This window comes from Chelmon rostratus, chromosome 10 (genome assembly GCF_017976325.1).
Source record: "Chelmon rostratus isolate fCheRos1 chromosome 10, fCheRos1.pri, whole genome shotgun sequence".
Classification (NCBI taxonomy): Eukaryota; Metazoa; Chordata; class Actinopteri; order Chaetodontiformes; family Chaetodontidae; genus Chelmon; species Chelmon rostratus.
In genome coordinates this window covers 20,396,151-20,417,771 of record NC_055667.1, presented here as the reverse complement: position 1 = coordinate 20,417,771, position 21,621 = coordinate 20,396,151, and the positions used below count along the sequence as shown (strand labels likewise).

At 43.3% G+C, this 21,621-nt stretch overlaps 1 protein-coding gene across 1 annotated transcript; it reads right to left on the bottom strand.

Moving 5' to 3' along the window:
• Window positions 1-1,281: 1,281 nt before the first annotated feature.
• On the bottom strand, window positions 1,282-19,766 carry rbm38 (RNA binding motif protein 38). Its single transcript, XM_041945336.1, has 4 exons — window positions 19,354-19,766; window positions 17,773-17,896; window positions 15,313-15,367; window positions 1,282-2,850 (listed from the first exon to the last, which is right to left on the bottom strand). Exons 1-4 carry the CDS (start codon window positions 19,573-19,575, stop codon window positions 2,499-2,501), a joined length of 753 nt encoding a protein of 250 aa, XP_041801270.1. The 5' UTR covers window positions 19,576-19,766; the 3' UTR covers window positions 1,282-2,498.
• Window positions 19,767-21,621: the final 1,855 nt, after the last annotated feature.

Sequence of the window (21,621 nt, the reverse complement as noted above, 5' to 3'; positions counted from 1 at the left end):
TATCTTTCACTGTCTTCTGTACTTGTGCATCACAGCTGATAAGCTACAGCATGACTCCACCTCCAGAGCCCTGACAAAACAAAGACAGTGGCAGGATGAGTCTGGTGATAGTTTCTGAACAAATTCCCTGAAAATATCAAAACAATAATGATTGATTACGCTATCAAGTATCATCTGTGTAGCCAAAGCCTGATCTATATCATTCCTCTGTGCCATAGATAACTATACCATAACTATAAATAAAACACATCAATGAGCCACATTGTTGTGCTGGGTCCCTTCATTCTGGTTTACCTGGACACTGTAGTTTATTTGGAGTAAATTCCACATGCACCATCCTGCTGCTGGAAATCACAAGAGCAACAAATGCGTATCAATCCGCAGCTGAAAATAATCCCAAACAAATATAATGAGAAAGATTTTCTAAAAACGACTGTGCCCAGCTGTTTTATATGATTTACCTGTTAACATAATAATGTACATATTTGTTTGTTCGTCGTTTTTAAAGATTAATGTCGTCAGTAAGAATGAATGGGCTTCGAGGTTGAAAGCCACGGACAGGCATGTGGAGCTAAATAGAGATGGACTGGTTTTGGTCTTTTCAACAACATAAATATAAAATATTGCTTGCCTTATCCTTTCCTCGAAAAGAGGTGTAGCCTATTATGTACCATTAAACACCCCAAAATGTACAGTGCATAAAAAAACCCATTCAGCTTTGTAGTAGAAGTCTACTGGACTTCATTAAAAGAAGGGTTTGATATTTTGGAAAGTTAATGAATTTGCTTTCTTGTTGAGTTAGATGAGAAGTTTGACACAAGAAATATTTGTCATTAAGTAAATATGAGGCAATAGCCAGCAGCTGGTTAGCTTAGCTTTGCATAAAGACTGGAAACAAGGGGAAACAGCTGGCCTGGCTTTGTCTAAATGTAACAAAATCCACCAAACGGCATCTCTAAAGCTCACTAATTAACAAGTTAGTCTTGTTTAATCTGGACAAAAACAAGTGTAAAAATGATCATTTGCTGTTTCACTGTGCTAAACTTTTTGGCCAGGAGCAGTTACCAGGTAACCAGGTAACCAACGGAGACTCGCCAAGAAATAGAGGCCTTCAGATCAACACTTCAGTCAGTCCATCAGTAAAATAGGACTTACATGACTCATGTGTGACTCTGCAGGCTCCTGGTTGTGTCACGCAGCAGCTGTCCCACATATTTTAACCACAACTACTGTAACTCAGAAAACACTCAGATAACAATAGCACGTCTTAGAAATATTCATTTTATTTTGCATATTTGTTTTAAATGTGATGTATGGCTTGGTTTACGACTACTAAGGTGGTGCCACAGCACCGTGAGACTCCAGTATCATCGCTAAAGCATCTGTCTGTTTTCTGCAGCTGGGGGGGGGCGGAACAAAGAAACAACTCTGACCAGTACAATGGGCTGGAGAAGGAGCTCGGTCCTGACACTGGCGTATACTGCTTCGCCCTATTTCTCTCTCACTCACACACACACGCAAAGAAACAGACACCAAATACACTCACACATACTCGATAACAACATACATCTTGACACGTACACCCAAACACATTTACTTGATATGTATGGACAACTTTGTAATTTAAGTATCATAAAACCAAACAGTCCCCAAAGCGCAAATCCAGACAAAGTTACAGGTCAAAAATAGCCTAATAAGAAGCTGCAGGGATGTCATATGATGACTATTGTTTTTTAAGTGTTAACAAAGTCTTTCTCTGGGTAATGTTCTAGCAGTAGCAATACAAAAACAAAAAAAACAGTGTTGGCTACCTTATTCATGCTCATCCATTATCATCATAATTGCATATTCTGTTAAACTGTGATTATCGCCGTGTAATGACTTGCCAGCGGTAGATAAAAGGAAATAAGGGAATACAATACACATTTTGTTCATTTGGAGATGAGGGACACATAAAAACGACAAACTGAACCAGGTACAGTGAGAGAGAGATCTCTAAGGCCATAGACAGAAAGGTAACCTTGAAGAGGAGGTAATTGGACCTGCGTTTCTGAAAGAGGAACTGGCTCTCAGCTTGGCTAATGTCCAGCATTCATCTCAGTACCTTTGGAGAAACTGCAGCCGCAGCATCATGTCAAACAGACATATTTCTCATTGTCTTTAACCCATCCACTGACCGGGAGTCAGCCTGCCTCCAGCCTCAGCGCCGAGGCTCAGCGGTGAGAGAGAAACGTCCAGAAGATCACCAGTGGTCTCACTCCAGTCCCTGATGCCTTATGAAAAACATTCAGATCGTATGCTGATGACGATAGCAATAGAACATTTTCATCAACTATTACAACAATAATATATATAAAAAACAGGAATGAGAGTGCTTCCTAACAGCCCTTTTTATTACATCACTCTCTTCCTGGCTATCCAGTCTCATCCTGATGATGTCACAGGTCAACAGTCACGCTGTTTTGAACCATCAGTTCGGCGGCTCCACCCGGCGCTGCTCACTGCATGCGGTCGGGCTGGTGCAGAGGGTAGTGGAGGAAGGCCTGCGGGGCGGCAGACATAGTGGTGAGTGCGGCCAGAGGAGGGTGGATGCCAGCCGGAGGGGTTGGGGATGCGGTGAGAGCGGGCGCCGGAGTGCTGGGGGAGAAGCTGTAGCTGAGGTACCCAGCAGAGGGCGACGGTGAAGGGGTGTAAGGGTACTGCTCCAGTCCTGTGGGGGCGTAGTGGCTGTAGGCGGAGCTGTAGTCCAGGTAAGGGGAGGCGAGTGCTGCTGCTGTGGGGCTGAGCTGGGACTGCAGCACCAGGCTGGGCTGGAGGAACGCCTGGGGGTAGACGTACTGCTGGGCCAGCCTGGACGGGAACAGAAAATTCATCAGCAACAATTTTAATATCAGATTAAGAATTCAAGTCAATTTTTTCTGCAAAAACTGTAGTCCGAGCTTCAAAAATGTGAATATTTGCTGATTTACTTTAATCTTAACTGAACATCTTTGGGTTTTGGACTGCGGGTCGGACAAAACAAACAGTTTGTAGATGCCAGCTTGGATTTGTATTTTTCAATATTTTTCTATCAACCAAGCAAACAGGAAAATGCAGTAACACATGTAATCACGATCTGTAGCTTAACAGAAAGGTATGATTTATATATCAAACAGCTGTTAAAGAAAGCAGAATCCATCCCGTCTGACAGCATCCGCCTCCTCCACCCGGAGTTTCAGGGCTTGCCGTCGGGGTCCCGCCTCAAACACTCACTACCAAAACCAACACTCAGTCGCGCCCTCAGACATTTCACTGCCACACTCCAACAGCAAAAGGTAATATCCGACCAAGCTTGGTAAACATCGCTGTGCTTTAATTTTAATTGCACTCTACGTCTTCGCTTCTCATTATGCGTGCATTTAATTGCCTCGTATTGTTTTATAACGTGCATTATTACTGTTTTACTGCTGCGCAACCAATTGCCCCTCGGGGGACGAATAAAGTTCTACTTGGCTTGACCAGTTTGTTAAGAAAATAATGGTCAGATTAATTGATAGCGAATAATAATCATTTCCTGCAGCCCTCGTTTTGACTGCACATGGAAGCAAACTTCAAGCTCATACATGCACAACTCAACAACAGAGGACAAACCTGGGAAGCAGCATTCTTTGTGTGTTTATATATAAATATAAGTTCTCACCATTTTCTCTCATCATCTTTTAGTAACATCTTAAATCTTTATTCTGGATTTCACCTTCAGCTTCTTTTTTATAGTGACACACCCATCCGATAGTACACTTAAAGACATACACATATTTAGTACATTTATGTTGTGATTAGTTTGCTTATTTTGTGCCTTTCTATTGCTTTTTTATATCTCTAAATGACTTTTGTTGTTGAGACAATGACAATAAAGCTTTCTTGAATCTTTGATAAGCAATTGATGCTGCATATCTCATTTTGTGTGCCTCTTATTTTTCTTTCTTTCTTTGTATCTAAGACATTTTTATGTTCTTTATATTGTATCTTCAGCTGCTAGGCCACTGTGCAAGACTATGGGCTCTTGAGCTTTTCTGTCACATTATTTTTTCTTTGCCTGTTTTCAAGCCATCAGCACAGTTATATGCACAAAGTTTATGCTAAGCTAAGCCTCAAAAATAAAAAAGTGTGAGCGTTTTAGGACCGTAGAAGAATGTTTTCACACACACAGGCCAGCCACATTCATGTCTGTGTCTGAATATTCCACAACAAGCCAGCAAAATCTCATTATTGCGTGTTTAGAGCCGATGCTCAGTGTCCTCCATGAGGTCCGTTATGATCATTAAGCGTCATATAACCTACAACAGTAACCACAGTCACAGTCTGTTTTAACACAAACAGGCGGCAGTTTCCCAACAACCCAACATTGAAAACCTGAGTCCGACGAAGGCATCCTCCTCCTCCTCCTCCTCCTCCTTCTTTAAGAGCAATTATCAGCACTGTTGCCTTAAAATAGGCCTTTTCCCTTGTGTTTAAGTTTAATTAGCCCGCTGCCTGAGAAATGTTCAAAAAGAAATGCTTTGTTCCAAATGAAATATCACCCATTTAAAAATGGAACGCTAAATAACAAGAAATGACTTTTAATGACAGCTGCTTTTATTTCTGAACTGAATAATCAATATGTTTTTGCTCTAAAATGTGGTGTCTGAATTTAAAGCCGCTGCTCACTCACTCACACACACACACACACACACACACACACACACACACACACACACACACATCCTGCCACAACAGATGCAGCATATGAGACTGTTGATACTCGGAGCCACAGCAATAATGAGAGAACGAAGTGCTCTACTGTCCTCTTGTATTCAGTCATGCCCTTGCCTGAGGCTTCCCACTTAACCTGAACTGCCTCAGTTACATCTGGCAACGGCAACAGGGATCATATCAGAGGAACTAGGTTATGCTGCTGCGCTTAAGTAAAAACAACTGAACATGACAGTATTTAACACTTGCACTCTCGGCGCCCACAGTCAGAGCCATTAACCTGACAGTAGCCTTGTCACTGAGTCTGAACAGGTGAGCAGAGCAGCGAGGCGGCCTGCTGCAGCTGCTGCTTACCCCTAAACAGAGCCGGAGCAGGGATCAGGTGTGCTGACACAACAAACGGTGGGATTGGGCCCGTTCACACACACGCTGCTGTATACACAACACACACATGCACACACCAGTGTGTACAGCACGTCTGACTGTCATGTGCTGGTTTTAAACTAATTCAACCTGACTTAGTAGCTAAAACAGACTGAATTTGAGTGATGTGTCTATTTTAAGACACCATGTCTGAACAAGAATTTCAAATTAAGGTTTCCAGGAATTTCTCTTCATCTCCAAATTAAAGGAAAAGTTCATTTTAGGAAACAGGCTAATTAGTCCCATGCCAAAAGTTAGAGAAGACTGTTACCACTCACTGAGTGTGCTAAAAATGAATCTACAGCGAACAGACATTTAGCTTATCTTAGCTAAGTTAACTGTGATCTTAACTTATCTTAGCCTAGCCTAGCTAAGTTTAACATTATATCTGTTTTGTTTAATCTGTAGAGAAGCAGATATGTTCGTGAGGTGTTGGGTGATTTTTCCTGCCCTGTTTCCAGTCTTTATGCTAAGCTAAGCAAACCTAATGCTAATAAAGCAAAAATCTGTGTCAATGTAGTTACATTCTTTATCCAATCATGTGTTCACAAAGTGTTGAACCTCGCTCCATCCTCGCTTGTGAGCGACTGAGCCTTTCCAGGAAGCTTCTTTCATACCCAGTATGATACTATCACCTGTTACCAATCAACCAGTTTACCTGTGGAATGATCCAAACAGGTGTTTTTGGAGCGTTCCACTACTTTCCCGGTCTTTTTCTCAATGTATCGAAGCAGCAACCTTGATTTTAGAAAGACCTACAGCCTGAAAACACGAGCTGCGTCACAATTCAAAAAGTACATGTTAACTGTACACAGTCTGAACTAGTCTGCTAATATTTATAGCGAACTGTCTGGTTTGGCTTCAGAAGTAAGGGGTCCCAATGAAGTCAGACCCTCTTCAACCCGCCCCCCAAAATCTCTCTAGCAAATAAGAAATTATGCTGAAATTTGGTTTCCATAATAATGGCTAAATAAATAAATAAATAAATAAATAAATAAATAAATGCATTATTAATGCACAAATGCTATATTCATGTTTGGTTTCCTTGACAGACACCTGACACTCTGACACATTACTGCATCTCTGACTGATGCACAATCTGTAATCTTTTCAGGAGAATACTAAATGCACAAAACATGAAAAAGAAGATTAAATTATTCAACCAAAACACATGCAGAGAAGGTGAAGTACTTTTTTCATGCCAGAGTCTTGTCTGCAGTCTTCCTCTCACCCTATGTACGGTCATAACAACCTTGAAGTAGATCAGGCAGACTGTAGCCTGAGAGGTGAAAGTCGGGGCATAAAAAGTACATAAAGTACTTGCTCCTGTTGTAAAGCTTATTGCAGTGAGCAGATGTTAACAACTGGAGGGGACTCAGACGGATGTTTAAATTTTTATCAACTCCTCTTTTCTCACATCTAGATTTTGGCAGCAGGAAATTCACACTGTTTGGAGAGATTTTAGTGACTAAATCACCTCAGTCAAAACTATGAAAGTGTGTGGAGGCAAAAATCAACACAAATTAAACAGGAAATGATGTAACACGTGCTGACGGCCATAAATCAAACTGCGACCTTAGAGTGTCAGAGCGATGCCAATTGTACTTTATCAAGAGAAAGAAAAAGGTTCTTCCAAAGACTTAATACTTGTTTTTTGTGACCACCGTTCACAACAGCACATTCAAAAATCAACTGTTTTAAGTGCAGACATTGCAGAACAGACTGCCTCTAGTATTTATATTATTATTGTACTTAATGTTGTATCGTCTTTTCTAGTGTGAACACAGTAAAGACTGACTTTGCATTCAGCCACTCAACTGATGCTCTGACGCCCCTGAAAACATTTTTAACTGTGTGCTTTTTTCTAACAGATTTTCTAAGTGAGATTTTGAGTTCAACGCTCTAAATGTCGGTTTATCTGCTTTGTAAGATCGCTGTCGGTTTGGCTTGCTCTGATTCGATTGACAGTCGCCTGGCAACATGTGCAAATGACCCCACAACTGTCATCAGGTTTTATTCAAATGCTGCTAAACTGTTTGCTGCACAGAAATATGTTAGCACCAGAAGCCGAGCCTTGTCCCAATTTAAACCAATTTAAACTGCCTGCACTTTAGCAGAGTTGCATGTTCATGTAGGACCGCGTTACACTAGAGTAAGAAGCTGACTGAGAAAATAGGTTTTCAGGGCGAGAACTGGCCACGAAAGCAGCATCAAAGACGACAAACGCAAAAACCTGCAGACTAGCGACACACAACAGCGCATAAAGTCAAAGCATAGCTGAAGCTAATAACGCCCTGACCCCTCTGTATCCCCCCCCTCCTCGCTCGCGCTCCGTCAGTCTCTCCCAGAGCAGAAGTGCAGTGTCATTCCCACGGCTGTGTGCCGCTGCCTGCCAGCCTGCCTGCCTGCCTGGCTGTGCACCGGCCTGACTGATCCAATGTGACAGCGGCATCGTACGAGAGGGAGCTGTGCCTCGCCTCTCTCCTCCCAGAGCTTGGCATCATCGCTGGCTGTCAGACACACATTTTTATATATATACTGACACGGACATGCGAGCAAAACACTCACACACAAACACTGATTACAAATCACACATGCAGAAGACCTGCAAGACTGAAAGAAACAAGTATAATACACACTTGTGTGTAGTCAGTTAAGCAGCTTAGAAAAGGATGTGGATAAGTGTGTGTGTGTGTGTGTGAGTGGGGGGTTCGGTCATAACAGGGCTAATTGGCGCAGCTGCATGGGTGTACGCTTACTAACAGACCCACGAGAGCAGAATAACCTCCACCGACTCCACTCTCCCTCCCCTCTTTGGGTTTACTCCCTCACAGCCAGCTTCCTCTGCACTCCCCCTCACTGTCCTTCCTCAAAACCAGGCAGAGGGATGATAAGAGATAGGATGTGCTGGATGAAATGAAAGGAGAAAGAAAAACCCAAAACATCTGCAGGTTTTTTTTTTTTTTTTTGCTGTTTGTTTGAGGGTCAAGGTTGTGAGCGGGAGGGGAGAGGAGGAAGGAGAGATGCTGAGAGGTGAAGGATCAGCCATCATATCCCTCATGCCTTAGGACAGCCACGCTTTTAATAGTTCGGATCAGGGAGTGAGGAGGGTGAGTCAGTCAAAGAGACAAACACACAGCGCAGGAGACGCACACACATGACCCTCTGTCCTCTCCCGCTGCGTGCACACACACACACACACACACACACACACACACACACACACACACACACACACACACACACACACACACACACACACACACACACACACACACACACACACGGCTTGAGGGAGGGTGAGGGATAGAAAGGCCAACATCAGCACCGGACACTCAGCTCTACTGTCAGCAAGCAAGCAAGACATTTAAATTAATATATCAACACAGGGCTGCATGAAAACGTGCATTCAGCGCCATGTCTACCGAATATGACCACGACCGTGCAGTTCACGATCATCTCGACTTGTCTCAGATTGCACAAGTGTAAACCCTTCAATCAAAGAGATTGTGTTGGCAGGGTAACGAAACCTTAATCACTTCAGTCTCGCTTTCACTTGTTGCATGACTGTTGCTCATCCAGCATTCGAAAACATCCAGTTCACATCAACAAGAAGCTAACCAGAAAAAAAAGAGCAGATGTCAGATGTAGATTAACGTTGATCGGGTGAGGAGAAAGCAGCTGTTTGTTCATCACGAGTCTGCGGCTGCATCAGATGTCACTTCCTTAATTGAAAAGCAGTTTATAAAAACTTAAATGGTTTAAAATACTTTAGAATGTAGTTGCAAGCAGTTTATATTGACATTTATTTAGGTCAGCAATTTATTACTCCTGATGTGTAGAGAGATGATTATAAGACAATACAATGTTAAGCCGTTGTATTCCTAGAACACACGTCCCGTATGAAATATGAAGTATTTATTCACTAATAAATAGAAATTATTTTGTATTTATTTATTCATAAATAACTTGACTGAGCCAACTGCATCCACTAGTGAAGGCCACCAGATTTGATTGAAACTCTGGAACAAATCCAGTAAGTACACCTTGAGTTATTTCTGAATCTGCATTTTACTATGGAGTATATGTATATTGATACTACATATTTATAGTATACGTATAATACACACTACGGTATAATACATGCTACATATTTATAAAGAATGTTTCTACTACTACTACTATTATTATTATTGCCAGTATTACTCTACATATTATTAGTATTAGTATTAGCAGCAGTAGTATTCTACTATTATATTTCTATATAGACAACTGCCATTTACTGTAGCAGAATAAACAGTTTACATATTCACATTTACATATTTCATTTTTTACATTTATGGTTGATTTATACTGTAGTATTGTGGACATATATTTATGTATATTTTGTGTATTGTACAGATTTTTTTCATTTCCTATTTCTATTTTATTTACTTGGTCTTCAATGGGAGCAACTGCAACTGACCCTATTTCCCCTCAGGGATCAATAAATATTCTGATACTCATGAGTTTTAAACAGATAAACATTTTTGACAAATGCCAGTTAATATGTTTTTTGTAAGACAGCAATATCACACTGTGCTGTCGCTCATTCAGGGTGTATACAGAAGTTATGGTTGCTGAGGAAAACTAAAGCACTAAAATCGGGGTGCAGGAACTGCGTTTAGCGTTAAAATGCAAATCACTAAACGACAAACGCTAAAAACTGCAGAAGTGAAAAGGTGCATAATGCAAATGTGGATCAAAACGTTTGTGTGTCGTCGTTTAACAGACAGCCGAACAAAGCGGGAGCTTTCCGTGCTATGAAAAGCTTCCAACATGACCCTTTTTTAAAAAATTGTTTTTCAAATTAGGTTTTTCATCCGACAGAAGCGCCTCTCCTAATTGGGTCCCTGGGAAAGAGAAATATACACCTGAGAGTTCCCTGTCTACCTAAAGCCCTCGACAGACAGAGAGTAATGACTGCAGGCTGAGGGTGAGGAGGAAAGTAAGATCATTGAGAGGGGGAGGAAGAGTGAAAAAAATCGAGAGACGTTGAGAGAAAGCCGTCAGGGACGTGAACGTGTTAAAGGAGCCGACGTGTTGGTGTTTTAGAACTCACTGAGGAACATTTTTCACTCCATCATGACTGCGTTTCACACACTGAAACCAGCTCCAGCGTCACGTCTGCCACCGGCCCTAAAGCTTCACTGAACCCAGCCACAACTACACCCGGCCACAGGTGTGCTGTTAGTCTGCGGCGCCCCCCTCCTCCCTTTCCTCTCCCCGTCTGTTCCACTGCTTCAGCAGGAAGTACCCCTCCCCACCACCACCACAGCCGCCCCTCCACCTTTAACAGCCTCACCACACATCCTTCTCCTTCCTCTCTTTTCTCTCAAAAAATAAACACCAGAATGATTTTTGAAAAAAAGAAACGAAAAAAAAGAATTTCACTTCTGCCAAGCGCCAACGTTGGGCGCTAAAGGCAGACAGCAGGCAGCCATGGGCGACAGATGTCCCCCTCCCCTTCCCCTGAATGAGAACATCCCTCTCCTCCTCCTCCCCCTCCCCCAGACTCAGCTGTACCTCAAAGCCACGTTTGGCATCAGCCCGTCCTCTGTCCTCTTAAAACTTAAAGCAAATACGCTGAAGCAGCAGACAGAGCTGTGCTTTGTTTGAGTTTGTCTTTGTTATTTGCTGCTTACTGTGAGTGCGTCTGACAGACACAGGCCATGTGTGAGTGTCAGACCCCGAAGCCCCCCAGAGGGCCCACAGCGGTGAAGACAGAGGAGAAACAGGAGCAGCAGAAGACCTGCAGACATGTTTGGGTTTTACATTTAAAGGAATAATAATATCATTTTGGTAAATGTTCTTATTCACTTGCTCTCTTAGGCGAGAAGACTGACACCACTCTCATATCTGTCTGTTAAATATGAAGATACAGCTGCGCTTAGTTAGCTTAGCTTAGCAAAACAACTGGAAACAGAGGGAAACAGCTAGCCTGGCTGTGTCCAAAGGTAACAAAATGCACCTATGAGCTCCTCTAAAGCTTTCTAATTAACATGTTTGAGTTGTTTGGTTGTTCCAGGCTCTCAAATGTATGAACTTCATCAAGATTTTAGTTGAACAGACTTGCATCTGCAAAATCTGATTCACAACCACATCCGATAAATTCTAGGAATCTGATCTTATTAAGCAGGTACCAGCCAGATGTGACGAATGCACTCATTAGCTCAGTGTCACGTATAAAAAAAAGTGATACAAAAACGAGATAAGATACGATAAGATTTGTCCTTGAAATGTTTTTGCTGTCTTAAATGTCAGCTTACATCACAATCAAAACCAGAAACCGATGTCATAATATATATGTGAATGATTTGTATGCGTGAGTGTGTGTCTGTTCACAATAAATGCACATTAAACTAAAAACATGCGTCGATTTTCACTCTGCAGATATTTTGCGATGGACTGAAAAGGCTCCTGTTCTTTATCAGCAGTGACGGCCTGTTTCAAACATCTGGAAGTCGTTCCCAAAATAAAAGTCCTTCATTTTGCCAAGAAATGCTTGAAACTGACTGCAGTCATGCTGATCATGTCAAAGACAAATCTCGCCTGGGAGCAGAGAGACCAGAGCTGGACAGATGCACCCTTCGTACAACAGCTAAAAGATATAAAGATGTTTATTTATCCCTCATCTAAACACAAGTAATTAGTCTCTACTTTGAAAACTAGAGGAATTAAACCACAGAGGCTTGTCAGTTCATTTAAAGAATCAATATGACCTCGGGTCTCCTTTAGACAAAGAGATCTAGATTAATTAGCTGTTCAATTAACATGTCGTTGGAGAGACAAATAACGGTGACCGTGGTTGTAATTTAACTCAGAGCTTCCTGTGGAGGAAAAGAAATCTGCCATTCAGTCAAAGCTCGACATGTTGCAGCTGTGCCATTCTGAGATCTCCTGAGGTTAAAGTATCGCTTCTTCTTCTTCTTCTACAACAGATTTTCCCTCAAATACACCATCACAGAACAAAGCTGATCCGGGTCACAAGACGCATCATAAACAAGCAAATGAATGGACTGGCTGATGAAAGGGGCGCTGCAGCCATTTAGCACTGCACGTACACAGAGCTGCTGGACTCGTGGGAGATTTAAAAAAAAAAAAGAAAAATGGAAATCAGAGCAACAGAGGACGAGAAATCCAGACTTTTTGTTCAGTTCATGTCTGTTCAGTTGAAAATCCAAAAACTCTGTATCCAACAACACACAAGTGTCTTTTCTGTTTAGAGGATTTGCTTATTTTCTCAATTTTTATTATCGAAGGAATATCTTTGTGCTTCAGACTGTGGAAAATTAAGATGTTACTATGTTCTGATAATTTATAGAGTATGTGATTTATCAATTAATCAAAATAGGATTGATAGATGAATTGGTCATGAAGTGCAATCCATTGGTGCAGACCACAATGCGTAGTTATTAAAATTTAACAGAGATAAATTAAAAATTATCTTTTTATTAAATAAAAGCTTTGCAAGCTTTGTCACTGAGCATTAAAAGTTAAAGACGATTAACGACTTTCGAACATTTCAACTGTAAGTTTGATTGTAAAAAACTTCAACAACTTATCAATGAGGATTCATGCTCTATTAAGCCAGCTTGGTTTATTATTGGTATGCAGGTCTGAGTGAATCGTGTCACTGTGCTGTTCAGAAAAGGTCAGACTGATTATTTTCTCCGTCAGTCAAGCTGCTGATTCTTTTCCTGACTGATTGTTAAAATGTCAGAAAACAATATAATTGAACACAGACATGTAGCTTAAACACACATCTGTTAGAAACATCTCGCTGCTTAATGTGCAGATGTTTCGCCGCTGATAAACAAAGCGCCACCTCCTGTGTGCGTTTGCTTACGGGCGTGTTAGTTAGCTAGCCCGTGTGCCTGGTGATGTCTTCTTTTGTTTCAGCGTGCGAGCAGCTAAAGCCTCTTCCTGGAAGCAGAGATCAGAAAGACCGACTCCCTCTGCTTCACTGTGGGAGACTTTCAATCAACCCATCATCACTCATTCATAGACTCATCTGGGTCAGCCTCAATTCCCTCATCACTCATTCACAAATTGAGGACTGCAATATTAATAGCACTCAGAACAGTTGAGGTTTTTAATGGACTTTTCTGCAGCCGCAGGATCAGAACTTGTCAGCCTGGAGAAAGTAAGTGCGAGGAGCTCTTTTCCAAAACACCACATCATGCATCTCCCTTAGAAATACCTCTAAAATATACAAGATCAAATCTTTTCTTGTCAACCAAACACCAGGTTTTCATCAAAGAAAGCAAGCGCTCACAGAGTCAACAGCGCGTCCACATGCACAGAACGGACAGCTGAGATGCTGGTGGACAACATCCCCCAAACATTCGAACGGCGAGTTTCTGAGTCAACCCTCAGCGCGTGTTCGACTTGCACAGCGAGACGATGGCTCTGCCGTCTGTAACAGCCCGGGGAACGAATCATCCTCCATGTTTCACTCAGGAACTGAGTCATTAAGGCTTCTTCTCTGTGTTCACAATGAAACTCCAGGAGGCGAAACGTCCGTCACAGGTAGATTACAGCGAGATTCCAAGCAGGTCAAGTCCCTGAGAAACCACCAGAAGCTTCCACAATTAATCAATCGGAAAATTAAATGTCAATTGTTTTGGTAATCGATTGATCATTTCAGTCATGAAATGTCAAACATTTGCTTGTTCCAGCTTCTTAAATTTAAGGATTTGCTGCTTTTCTTTGACATTTACGGCAGTAAATGCAGAGTCTTCTGATTCTGCACAGCTGGTTGGACAAAAGAAGCAATCTGAAGATGTCATTTTGAGATCTGGGGAACTGTGATGAGCATTGTTCGCAATTTTTTGGTATTTTATAGACTACATGATCAATCAATGAATGAAAATAATCATTAGTTTCAGCCCTTAGATATATTCAGTTTACTATCATATATGCCAAAAAAAAGCCTCAAATCCTTGCATTTGAGAAAGGCGGAACCAGCAAATGTTTGTATTCTTCCTTGAAAAGCGATAAACGATTAATCAATTATCAAAGTAGTTATCTGACTGATCAGTTCCATTAAACCAGTCCTGATCATTGATTTTCAACATGGCCTACATGGCCAAACTTTCCTGCGAAAGTATTATACAGCCCTCCTCACAGGTTGTCTGTGAAGAGTCTCAGTCATCCAGGTCCTGGTTTTCAACGGAGGACTGAATCTAGGACAACTGGACTCGGTTGTAGAAACTTTAAAATGTCATTCAAGCACTTGGAAAATCCTCCTCAGATTGCTTCATTTCAATCATTTTTAAACGCCTGAAGAGGTCAAACTACACAGTATTTCACAAGAAAGAAGCAGATATTAGAATAATTTAAATAATTCTGTGTTATAAAGGTACCTTTATTCCTTTTTTTTGATGCAGTGGGAGACCTGCTGCAGATCCAATTGGGGTCAGGTTTTGTTGTATTTCACCCGTTGAGAGCAGCCCCACAGTGCTACAGACACGTGTACCGTATGTGATCCGGCCCTGTCCAACTCACACTGTATTGTTTACTATTAAGCGACGGTGGACTACAATGGTGGACTACTTAATCAGCTTTCCTATATCTTCACAAGCAGCTTTCGCCACAGGCACTGGGAGAAGACTGTCCAATCACAGTTCTCGTAATCTCCATGTGCTGCTGACATGTACGAGCCAACATCTGTAACCCCGTCAAGCTGGACGATGAATTCAGCCCGTGACCACTGAACCGCTGGCCTAATACACAGAGAGATATTAAATAGATATGAATGGCATGCTTATGGAAAAAAGATGGGAGATAATGGCAGCAGTGTGTGCGTGTGCGTGTGTGTGGAGAGGAAGGAGAAGGGATGCAGGGTAGTTTGACTAAATGGCTTGTTGACTCAGTGAAGCCCAACTCATGCATGAGTGAGATTCAGAATTGAGCTTCTCGTGTGTTTAATGGACCAGAAAGAGCACAGACGACACATCAAAAACAACATGCAGATGCAGAAATAAAGGCGCGTTCTTTGCTTCTCCCACCTCTTCTTCCACATTGCAGAGCGACACTAGCCACCACAACAGGAGGCAGCAGGTGAGAGAGAGAGAGAGAGGTGGAAATATAGGTATTGATTCTTCTCCGTCTTACCCGTATTGCCTCTGAGCCCACATTGGATGGACTTGCTGAACTCCAACAGAGAGACCTGCAGTCAAGGAGAAAGAGGAGCAGTGAGGAGGGATATTCAGCTACAGGCATCACAGGCGAGGAGGGAGAGGAGGCAGACAAGGACAGAGCCGATTCTCTCCCTCGCTGCTCGTGTGTTAGCATGTATACAGGGGGTACCAAAGACCCACTGTTATTCCCTCCAGGAACGTATCTAGAGGGTGACACCCATTATCGTAAAAAACGATTGGCTGTCTGCCCAGCAAGGGGCGGGCCCTTAGTTCAAACCAACAGTTTGATGATTATTCTTGAGTGTGCATTGCTTTATTTTGTATGTAGCTACTTTTCCAGGTATCGTTTCTTCATGTGGAATTGAAGAATAAGGTATGGACGCTTTACAGTATATTTGCATGGTGCCACTCACAACTCACACACACTATGAGGATTGTGGGGACTCACCTTCCTTATGAGCCAAGGACAAAACACAAGTTTCCATAATGTAAATCATTGCATTTTTGGTCCAGGAAATGAATGTCAGTCTCTGTAATGTCCATAAACCTGATGGAAACACAACTGTGTGTGTGTGTGTATGACTGTGTGTATGTGTGTGCATGTCACCCCTGCAGAAGTCAGTGCTGCACTTGGGTCACCCCAGTCAGAAAAAAAAAAAAAAAAAAAAGTCTGGACACGCCACTGATTCCCTCAACACACACGCACGCACACACGCGCGCACACACACACACACACACACACACACACGATGCACTCTACTGGGCACAAACATCTGTGACCTCACTGCCTCCAGAGTTCAACGGGAATCAGCTGAGGCTGAGTAAGAGAGGAGAAACTTATCCTCCTCCTCCTCCTCTCTGCCCCTCCTCTGACTTCATTTCAACATTCCTCCAGCTATTCATTCCTCTCTTATTTCTCCTTTTACTGCACTGCCGTGACTTCATCAGCGCTCCTCTTTTGTTCTACATATATCTAAACGCACATTTCCTTTTGTTCACCCGGACAAAGAGGAGACAGACATGCAGTTATTTCTTGCTCTTAACGGTCCCATCCCCTCTTTCCCTCCTTATTCTCTCCCTCTCCTCGTCTCTCTGTACTCTCGCACACAACAACAAAATACCAAGCGCTGCCATCTCCCATCAGCTGCATGCTTGGGGAGTTGCGTCGCAGCACTGGCCCTGGAATAAGGACACACAGTCAGTTGTTGTTGTTGCTGGCGCCGCTGTTTGTCAATCACACCTACACTCGATGGTATTTCAGCCAGCGAGCTTTAAATGAAGCAGCGAGGGAAAGCTACTGGTGTGCACCGAGACGTCGGAGGGGGGGCACGACACATTTGTGCTGGTGGTTAACACTGAAAAAGCCCAGCGGCGTGCAAGCTGTGCATTAACTCAAGTACAGAGAGACTGAATGTATGGTGGGAATGAGCACAGACAGTTGGCTGAGAGACAACCAGTGGTTGTACACGCTTAATTCCACTAAGCTCATATTTATTCATATAGTTATTGGTTTTTAGATTTATTTCCTGTCTGCCAGGCAGCGGTGGGTTGCAGTTAATGTCAGTGCAGCATGAAAATCAAGTCAACAGAGTTGACAGAGTCCAACGGTGACCGCTTAGCTGCATTTATGTTTTCATCAAAGCCATCATTTGGTAACATTCACATGATCCTCTGCATCGCATCCAAGTTGTTTGTCTTCCATGCTTAATCTCCCCCAGAACATGCAGTGTTTTATGGGTGATAGCATAAATCATCTTTGATCAACAAACACAGAAAATGTCCTGTTCGCTGTGACGGATTACCGTTTTCTGGGTGAGACTCAAGTCCCTGCGAGCTATTGGCTCCCTGGAAGTTGGGACATCAATTTACGAAACTGCTTCTCGCTTTGGAAAATTGGAAAATTGTCGGTAATTAAAGGATAAGTCTGGGGCCTGTTTCACCAAATCTGCAACATGCAAGCTACGACTTGTAATATGAGAACATATCCTCACATTGAGATGAACATGGACCATCATGCTGCCTTTAATACTCACTAGCATCAATTCTCCAGCAGAAAATAGTCCTTAACAAATGCACTTTTTACTCACATTCACTAAAAACTACAATGCCCATCTGTTGAAGGGAATTAGTTAGCCCTTTTTAAAGGAAAACTATATATTTGTAGCCTGTTTTTAAGGATGCACATCTTCAGTGGGAACCAATGGGCTTGGGACAAAAACAGGGCAAGGAAGTCAGACAGTATTCAGAGATGGACTCGCACATTGTTGGTTTTGGTCTTTTTATGGTATTGTTTACAACAAAAAAACATGTGGACCATCTCCACCTTTACCCTTTAACTTTACTTTATGATTTGTGGGTATTTTTGGCCATAGCATGACCAAACACATCCTGCTGATAAGATCCTGTGTGTTTAGCAGTGATCCAACAAACTCACTTGTCTGCGAGCTGCGAGGCTTTGCTCCCAGGTACGCCAGGTTCACGTTGGCCTTCCTGCCGTCGATGATGGGGTTTGCGTCTTTGCACGCCCGCTCTGCTGCCCCCCTGTCCACCATGGTCACCTGTTGACAGAGTCACAGCATGACCGATTAATGTCACTCCGCTTCATCTCTTTAAGCTACAAAACAGCATGCAAAAGCATCTCTGTTCAGTGTGGATGGAGTGATTCCAACACGATGCTCTGGTGAAGCAACAGACCCAGAGCTGGGCGGCCCTGAGGTAGCTGCTGTCCTTGTCTCTCCATGGATGATTCAATCTTCTGGCTAAATGTGTGAGGAGACACTGACTCCACTTCATGAAGGCAGCAATGAGAGTGTTTTAAGTCCTCCAGTGGAGCCTGTGTGGGAGGCACATTTGTTTTTTCAGACTGGGCTGCCGAGGATGAGGAATCTACCTTGAGGGAGTGAGTTGAGGAGTGGGCAGATAGTAGTGGGAAGGGGTGGTGAAGGTGAGGACACACACAGTGCAGCTACACTTACTATATGAGGTAAACTCCATCACCAACAAATGTGACACTGAAAGGAAAAGTGCACCGCTTGCTTTCGTTTCGCAGCATCAGACTCTGGACTCATGCAAACAGAGGCAGCGGACCGGTTTGAGATCACAGAGGTTCGAGAAGCTGCTGCAGGCGGATTACGACCGCTGATGGGAGGTCAGGGATGAAACGATCACGCTGTCCCAAAGCAGGAGACAACAACTCAACGCACACCGGCCACCTGAGTGGCTCGCTGGCCACGCAGAGATCATATGAGCTGTTTCACAACACATGAATCCATCTCTTCTCATCTTTCAAACACAAACTCACAGTCACTCACACAAGCAAACAAACCCATCCTGGCAGAGAGGGGGGGAAGGGCTACATGGAAGGAAGTCAAAATGAAAGTACTGCAGCCTTATCTTGCAGAGCCAACTGACATGTCACACCTCTGTGACCAAAGACTCCCCCCCATGCCCTCTCTCGGTCTCAAACAGCAGAAAGAGACCCGTCTGTCCTCAGACGCAGAAGCTTATTACCAACTCATGAGTATCCCTTCCTCTCATTCTTGTTTCTGCACGGTGCGTCCTCATGCTGCGCGCCCTCCTCCACGCCGCTATCCTGTAAACTGCGCGTGTGTGTGCGCGCGCTCATCGGCACTTCGGGGCTGCAGAGATAATTGATGACACACTTGTAAAAAATTATCTGCCACTCATGCTTCGAGCATGTGACTGCCACCACCCGACACTGTCTGCCGCTGCAACAAAGTGGCAGTGTGTGCAGCCTTACGAGGGCCAGAGCAGAAACCCTGCAGGAGGTTGTGATAACCAGGAGATTAAAAAAAATACAATTAACCAGAAAGATTAAGTCGCTTTAAACTCATTACTGGCTGCAACAGACGCGATCTGGTGTGTTTTCAGCTCCCCGGCTCTCCAATTAAAGTCAGAGCGGCTGATAAAACCTTCATCAAAGCCCATATTTCACTCTACATGTGTTCAGCTCCTCATTCATTCCACCAGAAAACAGAAACTTAAATGAACTCACAAAGCCGTATCCTCTAGACTTGCCCGTCTGCTTGTCTGTGATCACCACCGCCTCGTCGATGTCCCCGAAAGTCTCGAAATATTTCCGAAGTGAAGCGTCGTTGGTGTGATACGGCAAACCGCCGACAAAAATCTTGGTGTAAGTCGTGTCTTTCTCCATGGTGGGGTGCATTATTTCTAACGGGACCCCGACCAGCTGTCCTAAAAACAGCGGCGAACTCATGCGGCTTGAAATAAAAACAAAAAAAAACCAGAACAGGAAGAATCGCGCAAAGAAGAAGCAGCGGAACAACTTTACGCTCCTTGGTCACCGAGCGGCTATAATAACGATAACAGCGCGTCCATGGCCAAACACGCAGCCTCCGGTGGCCTCACGTACAGCTTTGGGATGTATAGTCCTCCTGACAGGTGTCTGGGAACCTCATGTCTCCTGTTCCGGAAAAAAAAAGTCTTTAAGCTTCGGTGGGCGCGTCTTGCGTGCGCCCACTGTGAGTCTGGTCCAATGGAGGAGCGGTGCGTCTTTTCCATTGGCGCATCCCGCCTCCTGCTCCACCCTGCTCCTGCTGCACACACACACACACACACAGGAAACCCCCACATAGCACAGCAGCTGATATACCTCTGCCAATGAAATGGAGAAACAGTTGAATAATTTGCCACCGCCTGCAGCGAAGAGCAGACCACCAAATGTCACTATAAAGACTGGCAGAATATCATTCATAAGGATTCACGGGAGACTTTTGATTGAACATTTATTTGACATGATTTTCTGAATAAACTGTCTCTTACTGTAGCCGGATGGGGAGGAGGCTGTGAAACCACTGATCAAAGAAGGAAAAACTGACACTGACTCAGTTTGGATCCGATTTGTGCCAAGATCTCTGGTTAAAATTAGACACCAGATGTCTCATTTTTAATTTATGATTTTATGAAAGCATTATCTTGTTTTTATTTTCTACTTTAACTCCCTCAGCCGCACTTTATGGACCAGCAAATCCTCCATCAGAGTGGTTCCTGCAGGCTGACCCAGGGCCTGGTAGTCCTGATATTGTACACCTCAGTATTTTGAAGGTTTTCTATTCATAAAATAGTTGTATTTTCATTCTCGTTCAGTCTGCGAACTTTCAACTTGACTTGTGTAAAATGAAACTATGATAGTCAGTTGTCAGTATTTAGTAACTCTGGTGTAACTGGATGGGTTTACTTCTAAACTACTTTAACTATTTGACAAGACAGTCGGCTCTGTTAGTCACAGCAGCGCTTTGAGGCAAATGCTAATACCGCCTAGCAGGTGTAATGTTAACCACATTAACCATCTTGGTTTAGCATGTTAGCATGAACACAAAGTACAGCTGAGGCCAGTGGGAGTGACATGCAGGCGATTATTCATTAAACACACTATCAGAAGCATTTAAATTTTGACCTAGTGGCAGCTTCAGAGGATTATTTTGTCACATAATTATTAATGACGTTATGACCATTAATCCTGAGGGAGAAGTGAGTGCATGACCTCTCATGACAATGCATCCAGTAGCTGTGGAGAAGCTTTACTCGAAAACACAAATGTGAGTCTGCAGGATTCATCATCTTGGGAGCACGAACGCCTGCACAAAATTTCATGGCAATCCATGCAGTAGTTGTTGCCCCTGGCACGGCTTAAGAGAATAAAGATCAAACAGTTGTTGCTTCTTAAACAGTGAACCACATTAACAAATGACTGCATTAAAAGAAAAGTGAAACAGAAATGAGCCTCTTGTCTTGGGCTCTGAATGTGTCAGACAGTTCCTCCACCTACACAGCCGCAGTTTGAAGGATTGAGTGAGTCAGCCAGCAGTAACCTGGCAGCCAAACCCTTAAACTGACAGACACTGTAATTTCATTACGAATGACACTCAAGCCTGAAAAGGAAAAGTCGTTTAAAGCTTTGAATGGGCTGACGGGCTTCTGCAGGTTGGGTACAGTAAATGTAACAGCAGCAGTGCTGGGACAGCCCGGAGGTGTGAGATCTTTTCATAGGGTGCAAAATCATTAAGAGAAGGCAAGAAAGTGGGATGATTAATGACAAAAGCTCTCACGGGGGGTGGGGTGGGGTGGCGGGGACCAGTTGCAGGAAACAAACAGCAGATGAAAGCGAGGCTGCAGGCGGCAGCGTGAACCTCAATGTCACCGACAACAGTCAGTCTGAGAGGAAGCTCTCATCCTTTTGAGTTCACTTCTGAGGAGTCGCCGCACAGATGTCCTTCACACTCTGAATTCCCTCCACATGTCT